This window comes from Colletotrichum chrysophilum (assembly GCF_026319265.1).
Source record: "Colletotrichum chrysophilum strain AFK26 chromosome Unknown scaffold_111, whole genome shotgun sequence".
In the NCBI taxonomy this organism is placed as follows: domain Eukaryota; kingdom Fungi; phylum Ascomycota; class Sordariomycetes; order Glomerellales; family Glomerellaceae; genus Colletotrichum; species Colletotrichum chrysophilum.
This window is the reverse complement of record NW_026517398.1, coordinates 141,989-154,942: the sequence shown is the minus strand read 5'-3', so window position 1 is coordinate 154,942 and position 12,954 is coordinate 141,989. Positions and strand designations below refer to the sequence as shown.

Genomic DNA, 12,954 nt, shown 5'->3' with positions numbered 1-12,954 from the left:
CATTGGTTTAAAACACCATCGCGACACTCGCATATCCGACCGCAAAAAGCTTGTAAAGGGCATAACGCGATCACGTCCTCACGACCACAGCCGATCCGATCCGGTCCCTTCTTTTTTATTTTTCCTCCCATCCTCGGGCTTGCGCTACGATTTCGTCCTCTCAGCCTTTTGCGCACCGCAGCATCACATCACCAGACCAAAAACCCCACGACCAATCCTGCCCGTGAGCTCGTCAAAACACACAGTCAGCAGCACGACTGCAGAAGCAGAGCAGAACGCCACGCAGAGATGTCGCCCGCTGCGCAAGTGCCCCCGACGGCCGCCGAGAAGGTCGCCTCCTTCTTCTCCCGCCTGAGCCCCGTGCCGGCCTTCCCAGACTACACCGGCCCGCACAAGGTCGGCACCGTCGACATCGAGGTGCCCGTCTCCGAGCTCGAGTCGCCCAGCCCGACGCCCTACACGGCCACCGAGATACACACCGTCCAGTGCCGCGTCTTCTACCCAGCTGTGCCTGAATCAAACGGCAAGAGGATAAACTGGCTGCCCTCGCCCCAGCGCCAGCATGTCTCGGCGTATACCCAGTTCATTGGCATCCGCCCAATGGTGGCCGACATGATCTCGTACGTCTCCCTTCTGTGTTCCTCCTGGTGACAATGTGAGCTGACCATCACCTCCAACAGCTTCCTCCCACGACACCTCCACTACACCACCATTCCCGTCCACAAGAACGCCGAGATCCTCGAACCAGACACGCCGAACCGCCGCTGGCCGACCATGATCTTCTCCCACGGCCTCGGCGGCAACCGCAACACATACTCCCACCTTGCCGGCTCCCTCGCCTCCCACGGCATCGTCGTCATATGCCCTGAGCACCGCGACGGCAGCGCCGTCGCCTCCTTCGTCCGCATCCCCGGCAAGCAGGATCAGTACTTCCTCCGCAACACCCGCCGCGTCGTCCCCTACGTCCGCCTCGACCACGACGCCCGCCCCGAGATTTACGAGGCTCGCGAGGACCAGCTGCGCATCCGCCTGTGGGAGCTTGGCCTCATCCACGTCGTCGCCCTCAATCTCGACCTCGGCATGGCTATGTCCAACCTTAACAAATCCACTCCGTCCCTCACCCCCTTCAAGAACAAGCTCCACGTCCACGACCCCGGCTGCATCCTCTTCGGCGGCCACAGCTTCGGCTCCGCCTCCATCGTCCAATTCCTCAAGACCACCTACTACGCAGAGTCCTCCGCCCTCGCACACGTGGCCAAGCCCCTCTTCACCCCGCGCCGCGACTCTGCCCTCTGCAGGCAGGTCACCGAGAAGAACGTCACCATGCTCCTCGACATGTGGTGTTTCCCCCTCCTCGCCCCCGGCTCATCCGCCCTCTTCGACCTGCCCTTGCCCGCGTACGCCAACAAACCCGCCGCGCCCGGGGGCACCGCCATCCTCGCCGTCGATTCCGACGCCTTCTACAAGTGGACCGACCACCTCCACGTCACCGCGCGCGTCCTCTCCCCGGAGCCGTCCTCCAACGTCCTCACCCCCGCCACCTTCCGCCGCAGCGGCGTGCGCCTCCCCGAGCCCAACTTCTTCTACGTCGAGAACTCGGCGCACCTCTCCCAGTCCGACTTCGGCATCCTCTTCCCCTGGCTGACCAAGAAGATCTTCAACTCGGAAGAGCCCGAGCGCGCGCTGCGTCTGAACCTGCGCGCGCAGCTGCAGCTTCTCCGCGCGAACAACGTGCCCGTCGCGCGGACGTGGATCGGCGACCTCGTCGACGGCACCGGGTCCGGCAAGATGGGCATCTCGGGCGACGAGGACGGCGACAACGGCCCGGACGATGGGCTGATGGACGACAAGGCCATTTTCGACAGGAGCGAGGGCAAGGTGCAGTTTTGGAAGTGGATCGACGTCATTGGGATGGGCTCGCCGGAGCAGACGCCCGCGAGCGCTGCGACCACGACCGCGACGTCGACGGCGGCGGCTCCGGGCGGCGAGGGGGTGAATGCGCAGGTTGCCGGGGTGGAGCAGACGGACCGGGACATGGAGGAGGAGCTGGAGCCGCTGCAGGCTGTTGCTAGCGCCGCGCAGCACCAGGCGGCTGCGGTGCGGGCGTAATTCACGATGGGCACACGGATAGACATGTGTGTAATTCACGGGCTGACGATTACAGGTGGCATTACGGGTTAAAGACGGAGTTGGTTTGTATCATTTTTTTCAGCATTGCGTGCGTTGAGCGCGCGGTAGATACCTCAGTACAGTAGTACATACATTAGAACAGAATTCTTTACCGACATCGAGAAGTTGATGGGTCTGCAGGTGATGACGATCGGCTGCATGTAGGGCCAAGACTAGAGACGAACGGGTAGATTGATCTGGGGTTTCACATGCGTTTTTGCAATCGGATTCTGGCTGCTGGAATGTGGAAAAGGGCGATGACGGGATCGTCCGGTAGTCGCTTCCCTCAGCACGGCCGGCGTCGGTTGTAAGTCACGTATGGTCCAAGTCATACACGTCATTGAGATGAAGGCGTCAAAGAACCACCAGAACGCCATTGATTCTGCAACGGCTGCGCTTCGACCAGGGGGGGCACGGAGAATACTCCTTAAATCAGCGTATTCCAGCTCTTTGCGAAATCGAAGAATTTCTATCGATACGATAATTCATCCATAGAATCAAAACCGCACAACAAACACACAATGGCCCCTGTAAGCCCAATCTTCTCCCTCCTCGACCGCTTCGGCGCCAGCCCCAGCACCAGCTCGAGTCCCTTCCACTCACACGCACCGCAGCAGCAAAAGCAACCCGAGCGCCTCAAGCACGTCGCCGGCGGCAACCCCTCGCAACTAGGCGACCCCGTCTCGCTCAAGGCCGAGGTGTCGAAGCTGGTGCCCACGGAGGGCGACCAAGGCGCGCAGAAGAGCTCGGGAGGAGCCTCCAACAAGAAAGGCGGTGGGGTCCTCGGCGCGAAGAACTCGGACGGCAGCCCGGTGCAGGACAAGGAGAAGAAGCGGCTGAAGCAGATTGCGGAGGAGAACAACGAGGCGGGCAACCCGTCGCAGCTGGGCGACCCGGTTAGTCTGAAGGCGGAGACGAGTAGTACGGAGCCCGGGGGTGAGGCGGATGGGCAGAGGAGGGAGAAGTCGAAGCTTTGAGGGAGTGTGATGTTTGAGATCAGCACCAACCAGAATCATTAGCCTAATTCATTTTTTGATTCTTTTGAATCATGGAGCAGCGCGTATTTCAGGCTCGGGCAACTGGTCATCCTGAAGCCGTTTCCACAGCGTTCCGGGATGCGACCGGGCCCGGCGCCGGGTCTTTGCCGAACCCACTGTTCGCCGATCGGTACGTGTGGGTTGTTATCACTGCCGTATTCATTCCGGAAGCCTACACAGGTCAATCCATAGGTTTAAGGCTGGGATCTTCTGCCGACCGCTAAAATGTTGACTTCTTGGCGCCTGGGATATTCCCGCGACAGCAAGTCCACAACAGGAAGTTAGTTAAGGTTATTTCCATCTCCAGACCGTCTAAATTGCGCCTTCCAACAGCACACAGCACTATATGCACGCTTTTTGATCTGATCATCGCCCACTCCCGCGATACGAGGCGCGTCGACTCGGGAGCCTCTCTCATTCCGGCAGTTCGCTCGACATCCTTGCTCCCCTGAGCATCCAGCGTCACCCCCGCGGTGGAGTTTCTCGAGATTTAAGCAGTCCGCCAAGAGCCCAAGCCCTCGTGTTCACGATGGCCCCATGGGTTGACATGTTTATCTTGGCTGTTTGTGCCGTCATTGCTGGGCAGGCTGCTCTTGTTTAAATAGGCGGTGACAAACGGCTCTATGATGGCTTCGAGGTGTTCTGCTGGTCAGCCTTTCGGTGAGAATCTGCTCAACCTTTGGCCAAGATGATGTTCCCCCGCGCCACCACTGCCCTCCTCGCGCTCGGCGCATCGCTGGCGTTGGGTAAACTCCAATGCGTCAACGACGACACCCTCGCCGCGGCCGAGCTCCCTCAGATCTCCTTGCCGACATATGTCAAGCGACAAGATGCGCCTAAGGAGGTTGACGTCTACTTCCACGTCGCCAGCACCGAGGCTAACCAGGACAGAATCAGCGACGCCACCGTCGACGCCCAGGTAAGCCATCATCCCCCCTCCTCTCCAAAACGCTCGTATCGCTAACACACAGCCCAGTTCGAAGTCATGCACTCAACCTACCTTCGCCATGGCTTCTCCCTCAACCTCGTCAACGTCTCGCGCGTCGTCGACGACGTCGCCGGCAAGGGCTTCTACGACGACGAGGGCATCGGCATCCCCGACTACGACGCCTACGTCGCCTGGCGCACCGCCACGCGCCGCGGCGCCTACGACGCCCTCAATGTCTACTTCTTCAGCGACCTCAACGAGGGCATCGGCGGCTACTGCAACCTCGCGGGCGTCGTGCAGGACGGCAGCCAGCAGTTTTACTTGGATGGGTGCTGGGTCAACGGCGACAGCATGCCGGGCATGGTCCCCCGCAGCAGCGCCGGGAACGAGACGGTAGTCCCGAACAAGGGGCACATTGCGATCCACGAGGTCGGGCACTGGTTTGGGCTGTATCACACGTTCCATGGCCGGTATTGCGACGGGATCAATGACCAGGTGGCGGATACGCCGGCGCAGGCGGGCGCGAGCTCGGGGTGTCCTGTGGGCAGGGACTCGTGCCCGGATGCGCCTGGGTTGGATCCGATTCATAACTTTATGGATTACTCTGACGATACTTGGTAAGTTCTGATGATGGCGGTTGAGAAGGAGATTGGCTGACTGGAGACGTAGCACGACGGAGTTCACCCCGGGACAGGAGGAGAGGATGCACCAGCAGTTTGACGTTTATCGCAGGTGGCAGGGATAGACTAAAGGACACGATGGGCAAAAGCATTCTACGCTCTAAAAGACATAGACTAGAAACCAAAGATATTCTTGTCCTCCTCGTAGCCCCATTCTCGGACCAGTTAGTACAACATAATAGTTTGCGGGGAGGCTTCTTACCTTTCAACGCCGGCAACGCAGCCTTTTGGATCATCGCCGGTGGTCCGCAAAGGAACACGGCACTATCATCCGACGGAGGGAACAAGTTCTTCCTAAGAACTTTTCCGTCAATATGGCCGCTCAAGCCATCCCATTCACCACTGGGGTGGCTCAAGACATGCGTGACCTTCAGTCTCCCACCGCTCCTCTTCACGAAACCATCAAACTCCTTTCGAAGAAGTATGTCGTCCTCCGTCTTGTTCGCATCCACGACCCGAACTTCTGTTTCGTCATCACCGGACTCCACGATTCTCGCAATGAGGGAGTAACCCGGCGTAACGCCCGATCCGCCTAGCACCAGAGAGACTCGTCGGTACACGCGCTCCTCGCCGTCAATGATGAACCTACCGTTGCCCTCATACGTGATCTCACCCGTCGGCCCGCGGATCTCCACCTCGCCTCCGATGGGCATGCAATGCAGGATGTTGGACATGGCTCCGCCGGGCTGCTTATCAGTCGGGAAGTACGTCTTGACTACCATCTCAAAGGTGCCGTCGCCGTCTGCGGGGCCATGCTTCTTGACTCCATTCCCGTTCTTCTCAGATACCTTGCTGGGTGCGTTATCCGCAGCTGGTAGGATGGGACGCGTCGGCGTGTAAGACCGCACGAGCATCTTGTCCTTCAGATGGAACCCGATCAAAACGTGCTGGCAAGTTCCCAGTCCTAGAACTGCCTGGTGATCTGATAGTTGAAAGGTGTAGGAGAATGTGTCCTCCGACAGCGCCTTGCGGTTGATGAGTTTGGTAGGAATCCATTTGTGCTTCTGCAGCGCCCGCTTCTCGTTGCTGTTGTCCTTGGCTTTCTCGGCCGCTGCCTTTTCGGCATTCTTTTTGATGAAGTTCTTGGCCTTGTCGGTGACAACACCGAGTAAGCATTCTGCAACGTCAGTATCCCCCCAAAAGTCGGCGCAAAGCTCATCTTACCGGTCAACTTCTCGTAGGCGAACCCATCATGGATACTCTCAAACTCCTCCGTAGCCTCCTGGTGCACTCTTCCAGCATGCGCCATAATCGGCGCCTTGCCTCCAGGATGCCACGCCATAACCGACGTTGCGTCATACACCTTCCCATCCACTACTATCCAGCAGTCATCTTCCTTGTCATGCTTCTCAATCTCCTCCCTCGTAAACTGCTTCTGCGGCGTCCCGGCATCACGCTTCGCCGCCTCCACCTGGTTCACCACACTAGGCTTCATCCACCCTCCCTCCCCCGTCCCAGGCTCAATAGGATGCCGGAACAACACACAAGCGGGACTCCCTTCTTCCTCCGTCTCCACAATCTCCGACTTGACCGTGTACCAACAGTTATTCATCATCCCCATCAGATTCCACGCCGGCTTCTCGGGCTGCGTGTTCTTAAACACATTGAAACAACGTACTTTAATCTCCCGCGCCTGGATCAGATGCGCCAGCGGCACGTCCACATGCCAATGCAGCCACGTCCAGAATTTCTTCCCATGCCGGATCGGCGCCTCCGGAAACTCGCGGATGCAGTACAACCACGTCTCCCCGCCGTCCAGCGACACCTCCACCTTCTGCACCTCGTGCCCGCCGCCGTCGTACGCAAACCCCTGGACGCGGTATACCTTGCCCCCCTGCGCGTCTGCAAGGCTGATCCTCTCGCCCTGCTCGGGGCGCACGATGACCGAGTTGAGATTCTGCTCGTTGCACGCGGTGCTCGGGTGCCGGAACATGGTCTCCGCGAGGGCGCTCTCCATGTCGGTGATGAAGGACGGCAGCACGCGGTTGTCCCAGATGTGGTAGTGCGAGGCGTTTTCCGTCTCGGAGATCCAGATGCGCTTGAGCCATTTCACGTTGCGCCCGCCGACGTAGCCCGGGACGACGAGCCGGACGGGGTAGCCGTGGTCGGGGGGCAGGGGGACGTCGTTCATCTCGTAGGCGACGAGGACGTCGTTCATCGGGTCCATGGCGTAGTCGAAGGGGATGCTGGTGGCGTATTTCCCTTCGCTTAGATCGTCTGCGCCTTCGAAGTTGACCCAGTATCGCTTGGTTTCGCTGAGCTCGTCGAGGGTTCCGGCTGCGAGGAGGATGTCTCTGAGGAGGGGACCCTTCCAGTAGGCGCAGCTTCCTCCGCCGGCGCCCCAGTTGAAGCCCTTAGATTTGCGGATGAGGTTGAGTTCCTTTCGGCGATTGCCGTCGCAGGCGAGATAGACTGGGATGTTGACCGTGTCAAAGTTGTTCTTGAGCTGGTCCATCGTCAGGACGAGTCTGCCGTTCTCCACATCGAGCGTGTGGAATTCCCATAGAAGGCGAGGGACGGGGCCATGGTTCCTGACGTAGTGAAGCTCATTCGGCGTTATCAGCCCCGCGTCGAAGAGCTTCGTGAGCTGGGGCTCGGCGTTGAGGGGATGCTTCCCGGTGAGGCGGATAAGCTCAGGACTGCGCGGGAGCCAGTTGTCAGGGGTGAATTGGTCAGCTTCGTCTATGGCAATGTGCTCTCGATGGCTTTTCTGAGGAGACTCCCGTTTTCCGTCGTTGGTTTCAAGCTTCTTGATGTAGTCGCTCTCGTGTTCCAGTCCCCGAAGAAGCGCAAGCTCGTGATGGGAGTACTTGTTTTCTGGGTTTTCTTGGCCGTCCTCGTCTTGATGTCCGTTCTGACCCGAAGGAGTCTCATCATGGCCATTCTGGTCCTGGCTGCTGCCATTTGTGGCTTCTCCATTCCCCTCCTTGGCTCCCTTCTCCTTCGCTTTCTTCTCAGCTTCCAGATTCGCGGGCCACTTCTGTCCGTACTTGACCCATTCTTCGGTGACGTTGAGCACATACCGCCATCCAACTGACCGGTTCTCTGGGTGACGGAGGCTCAGATTGTCTTGGGCCCTGACGATATCTTCGAAGTTGACGAGGTCTCCATTGTCAACGCGCGTATGGTATGCACTCAGCTTTCCCTTCGATTCTTCAACGTAGCCGGGCACGCGATTGTCTTTGTTCTTGAAGCCGACACGATGGTTGTGGCCTGAGCCCCAGTTTGGCTCATCAATGATTTCTTGATGAGAGGAGCCTGGATGGTCCTGTTTCTGGACGATGAAATGGCTGGTTGCACCCATTTTCAGGATTTCGGTATGAAGATGGCAAAGGTGATGGAGGATCCCTATCACGTCTATCAAAGAATCAAAGATTGAATGAGAGAGAATGCTTTCATTATGACATATGTGACTATGGCACATGGGATGACGTCGGTAAATTCTTGCCATGAGAACCCGGGTGTCTTAGTTGCTAGATTAGTTAGCGATTGTGCCGTCAATGATGACTTGTCTTGTAGCCGAAAAGCAGCCCAATACTCATGGTCGCCAGCCTTGCCTATTCCGGCGAAGTCGATGAGAAACAGAGAACGGCACGTCTTCCGAGATTTGAATTTGCCGAAGTGTCATTACCTAATATTTTTATGTACACGCGCTTGACACATATACGTAAGGATTGGAATAGATACTGGAGAGAATTGCGTGAGATCCATCAATGCCAGAGCCATTTGTGCCTTGCAGTTCAGCACAAAGCGATTTCCTGTAAGTCATCTTCGACGACAGCTCCCCATCCTTGGCCCCACATCAGGGCATCAACGAGAGCGAACCCGATGAGTTGGTAATTGTCGCTTCCAGAAACCTCGCGCAAGACAAGGGGCATCGGAACACCCGCAACGAGGAAGATCACATCCCCAACCTTCGTGTTGGCGGGGCAGTTCCCAGTCGCCAATGGGTGAGGAGCAGTTACAAACACGGACCTGCCCTTCTTGGCCATCTCGTTGCATATGCTCGTGTGAAATTCCATCAACTCAGGTGTGGCCAGCATGGACTCCAAAACATCCCTGACCAAGATGTTATCTCCACTTCGGACTAGACCATCCCAAATAGCCCAGAGATGTTCAAAATTTGAAAAACGGGCTGGTTTCTCTGTCATGTCGACATAGTGAATTCTGCGGAGGCTTGTGTCTACAAAGACACTGCCCCAGCCGGCATTGACCCTTTCAACATTGGCGCGATGCTGGTCCCGAAGTATGATAATGTTGTGAAGGTGGGTCCCGGAGTAGTCCATTACGGTGTCGGTGTGCTCAAACGGTCCTCCACACCAGTCGACGCGATGAATTTTGCGGCCTCGTACTACCAGTCTGTCATCGTCATGGAGCACCCACCAGGGGTCCGAGTCTGGAGTAGTATTGTTGCCTGCCCGTCCAAATAGCTGGGAGGGCTTGAGCCACATCTCTTCACTGTCAAGCTGCCTGTCTGGCACCCAGGAGGGCTTGCCGTCAGCTCGGGGTCCGTTTGCGCAGAGCAGAAGATTCATCGATTTTGTCCAGATCAGGAGCTGAACGAATAACTCCTTTTGTATGTCGCCAAGGTCTCTTGAGTAGTCAGGCGTAGTAAGCGAAAGCCCCAGCTTCTGGAGAATGGCATGCATGCCATACGACTGGTCTTTGGGGTTTGTTGCCTTTCTTGTCCGAATTTCTTGAATGATTGCCTCGACAGAGTTCATCTTGCCCCCCAGTTGCAACTGGTCATTATTTCCAAAACTGACAGCAGGTATGGAGCCGAGCAACAACACCAATATGCCCAGTGCTTGTAGCCAGGCCCATGGGAGGTCCACCTCCGTCTCCCGTAGCCACCTGGCCCAAGACGGCCATTCGTTGATGTAGGGCCCAAGATCTGCCCGAACCAGCTCGAGGAACAATGCTCCTACAAGCCGATACAAAACGAACAGGAGAATTGCAACCAGAAAGAACAAAAAAGTGCCAATCAACATCCAGTACATGCGTAAATAATAGTCGATGACTCTGTTGATGAAGGTAGCATACTCTGGAAGGCCAGCTGCTAGGGATGTCTGTCGAAGCCATGCCGATGGCTGCCGAATGGAGAACCAGATTGACGCCAGCCCTATCCATTTAAACGTGGTGGATTCGGGGATTTTCACGGGAAATTTCGCGCTCGACAGTTCCATGAATAAGAGGCTCCGCGATGACGACCGCCATGGTAGGACTCTAGATCCACAGCAGATGATGGGATCTGACGCTAAAAGAAATTCTTGAAGCGTCCACACTCGGCTTGCCCAGACTCGAGCGAAAAAGTCATTCAAGATATCCTGCGTCATCCAACTATCGGGAAGACTATTAAGCCATTTTCGAGAGAAGTCCTTGAAGAAGTCGCGTGTTACTGAAACAGAGTTACATTGAAAGAATTACAACGGCATAGTGTGCAGATTTTGGCCCAACAATCATACCATATCTTCACAAGTGACCAAGCCCGCATATCTTACAGAGTATCGTGAAAGCGAGGAATAGCAAATTGGCTGGGTTGCAATAAATGGCTGGGTCCAAGCCTGTGGTTGCAGGAAGATACTTCTGGAACCCCGCCTGAGACAGATAGTCGATGGCTTGATCGGACTCAGGGGTGCCTTCTCCCAGCCAGATGTAGACATTCCTTGCCAGAGAGTATATCTCACCCATCAATGGAACTTGGTCTTCTTTCTCTTTGATGTCGCCTTGGTTGATGCATATTGCATCTATTCAAACGGCAATTGCTCCAAATCGCGTTCTGAGATGCATCAATGCTGACCAGCAATTTGATGACACCGGAATGTCGTGATGCCCGATGGTGATCGTTTGCGGTGGACAGTCGAAGGTCCCCCAGACGTACGAGAGGGCATTGAAATCGGGCTTGTCGCTTAGCTTCATAATCCGTAGGTTGCCATGAATGGGACTTTGAGGATCACCGTTCCAAGAACTGTCGATCTCTAGCACTCGAATTGAGCGCGATCCACGTGGAAGCGGCAACGTCGAGTAGAGGTCACCTGGTGGATTCGCCACGCTGTCATCAACAGGCGGTAAAAGCGGCATCAACTCCATCGGAGATGATGGGAAGTATTTGTCGGGACGAAAGGTCAAGTTGGCACTGGGGCAATAAGACGCGCATTGTCTGGTCCTTCACATGAATGAGAGAGGAGAGTGGCTGTGTTGCTGTTGTCCTGCTACCAGGGAAACATGTTTATATCCATGTTTCTCGGGCACCGCCACAATCTGACAGTGAAAATATAAATAAGGCAACCAAAGCCAGGTAGATAATGGTTCGCGATGCCTCATAGGTTGATTATATAATAGAGGCTGTCTCGCTTACCTGCTTCAGATGGTGTTAACAAATCAACAGGCTGTTAAAAAGCACGCACTGATCAGTTAGTGCTATTTTTAGCAGGAAACCATCGCCTTCATTCCTGTTCGGCGATGTGCTGAAGGTTTTGGGGCAGCGAAACCATGTAAATGTCTTTGCTCTGTATCCGTAGTAGAACTGGACTGACAACCGACGAGACATCTGTGAACCGGGGAAAGCATGCGTATTTGGAAGCTTGGACATTGACAGCCTCATCACGGGATGGTTGATACCCGCATCTCATTATGTTTCTCATTCTGGATCAGGTTTCTTTCGTATATCAAGTTCGCTTACTTGCTAGCTGTCCAAGCTAGGTAGACTCAATGGAAGATCTCAAGTCTGACTCGACCTCTTTCATGAATTCGACTTAGCTAGCTATTAACATCGGCTTTGCTCGGTCTTGAGAATCCCTCCTCATTCGTCCGCGGAAACTTTGGAGGTATTGTTCGGCAACTGAGAAGTCACAGAACTTGCTATTCTCTGTCGGGAGCCTTTCGTTGCACTTTATAACTGACTATGAACGCAGATTTTCAGGTTTCCGTAGATGTTTGCAGGCGATCTTATTCAATATCTGCGAGAATTGTTCCGGGAAGCTCTGAACGCAGCGGAACCTTTTGTGGTTTGAATCCGCAGCCTGACAAATTGAGCAAGAACTGCAATGCTTATGTCGTTCAGTTTAGGTATTTTTCTCTCATTTTGCATGGTGTCCTAGAGTGGGCCTCGGTGTATTTCAACCTCGGGAAATGCTCAACTCGGGTTCGGCTCAGATATCCACATCATCCATACAGGGTATGGACGGGGCTAAGCCACAGATCAAATAGCCAATGAGCGCTTGGTTTTCGGATGATAAAAGAACCTCCAGCCGGGCCAAAGGGGTTTGAGAAACTATTCAAGATGAATTCCGAGCTTTTAGAACCACAGATCATGCTAATCCTCCACTCAGCGGAAGAGTAAGAGGAAATCAAGAATCCGTGGACCAGCACTTCATGCGCTCTTCGGTTAAAAGTAGACTACCGGCAGTGATAGGCACTCCGCGTTAATGCGAAGAAAAGCGATGACTGTGGTGAGCGTTGCAAGCTAAGGTCACATCAATCAATCAAATACAAAGATGATGGACGATAATGTTCTCCACCTCAGGGAGTTTGCCTCAAAGTGGATAAGGCAGAATACTCATGAGATGGCCACTAGAGTCAGCAACTTGCGATTCTCTGAAGATAATCCGAGCCTCCAAGTGATGGTTTTGCGTGTTCAATGTAATACGGCCCCACACCATGCCTTGGTCGTAGAGGGCGTTGCTTGGTCGTAGGGGGCGTTTTCGACGGAGTGGCTCAGAGCAGGGGAAGTAAAGTAAATATCCGCAAGTCAAGATCGGTATCTGTGCGACACAGCTCTGGCCAACGAGTCCAAGAGAAGTTGCGATCTTCCGCATTCTGTGCTGGATGTTGTGACTAAGCGGCATCATGACCTTCTTCAGACTAGTACCATCGAGGCTTGGTCTGTCAAAGCATCCACTTCTCAACAAGGTAGCTGAGCTTCTAGTAAATCCTCTGTCAAAGGGAGGCGTCTTTTCAATCAGTTAAAATGGTGATGTGATTTGACTCTGTCACTAACACTGCGTGACTAAGCGGCATCATGAGCTCCTAGACTTCTCGAGGCCAGCGAGCGCCGCACTGCCGAAACTACGTTGCCCGCGTTTTCCTGAAAATCTCCACTTTCCGACGGGCGACCAAGCCTTTGAAAGCCGTTCAAACT

The 12,954-nt window shown here is 55.2% G+C and overlaps 4 protein-coding genes across 4 annotated transcripts; 3 read left to right on the top strand and 1 right to left on the bottom strand.

Annotated features, from left to right (window-relative positions):
* Window positions 1-288: 288 nt before the first annotated feature.
* On the top strand, window positions 289-2,109 carry COL26b_010448 (uncharacterized protein; the record flags this gene model as incomplete). The annotated part of the gene is made up of 2 exons (XM_053183149.1): window positions 289-620; window positions 681-2,109. 2 exons carry the CDS (start codon window positions 289-291, stop codon window positions 2,107-2,109), a joined length of 1,761 nt encoding a protein of 586 aa, XP_053032956.1.
* Window positions 2,110-2,690: 581 nt separating this feature from the next.
* On the top strand, window positions 2,691-3,146 carry COL26b_010447 (uncharacterized protein; the record flags this gene model as incomplete). The annotated part of the gene is made up of 1 exon (XM_053183148.1): window positions 2,691-3,146. One exon carries the CDS (start codon window positions 2,691-2,693, stop codon window positions 3,144-3,146), a length of 456 nt encoding a protein of 151 aa, XP_053032955.1.
* Window positions 3,147-3,894: 748 nt separating this feature from the next.
* Window positions 3,895-4,879, top strand: COL26b_010446 (uncharacterized protein; the record flags this gene model as incomplete). Its single annotated transcript, XM_053183147.1, has 3 exons — window positions 3,895-4,125; window positions 4,183-4,751; window positions 4,804-4,879. The coding sequence occupies 3 exons, from the start codon at window positions 3,895-3,897 to the stop codon at window positions 4,877-4,879; spliced, it is 876 nt and encodes a 291-aa protein (XP_053032954.1).
* A 49-nt stretch (window positions 4,880-4,928) lies between these two features.
* On the bottom strand, window positions 4,929-8,118 carry COL26b_010445 (uncharacterized protein; the record flags this gene model as incomplete). The annotated part of the gene is made up of 3 exons (XM_053183146.1): window positions 4,929-4,969; window positions 5,017-5,931; window positions 5,979-8,118. 3 exons carry the CDS (start codon window positions 8,116-8,118, stop codon window positions 4,929-4,931), a joined length of 3,096 nt encoding a protein of 1,031 aa, XP_053032953.1.
* Window positions 8,119-12,954: the final 4,836 nt, after the last annotated feature.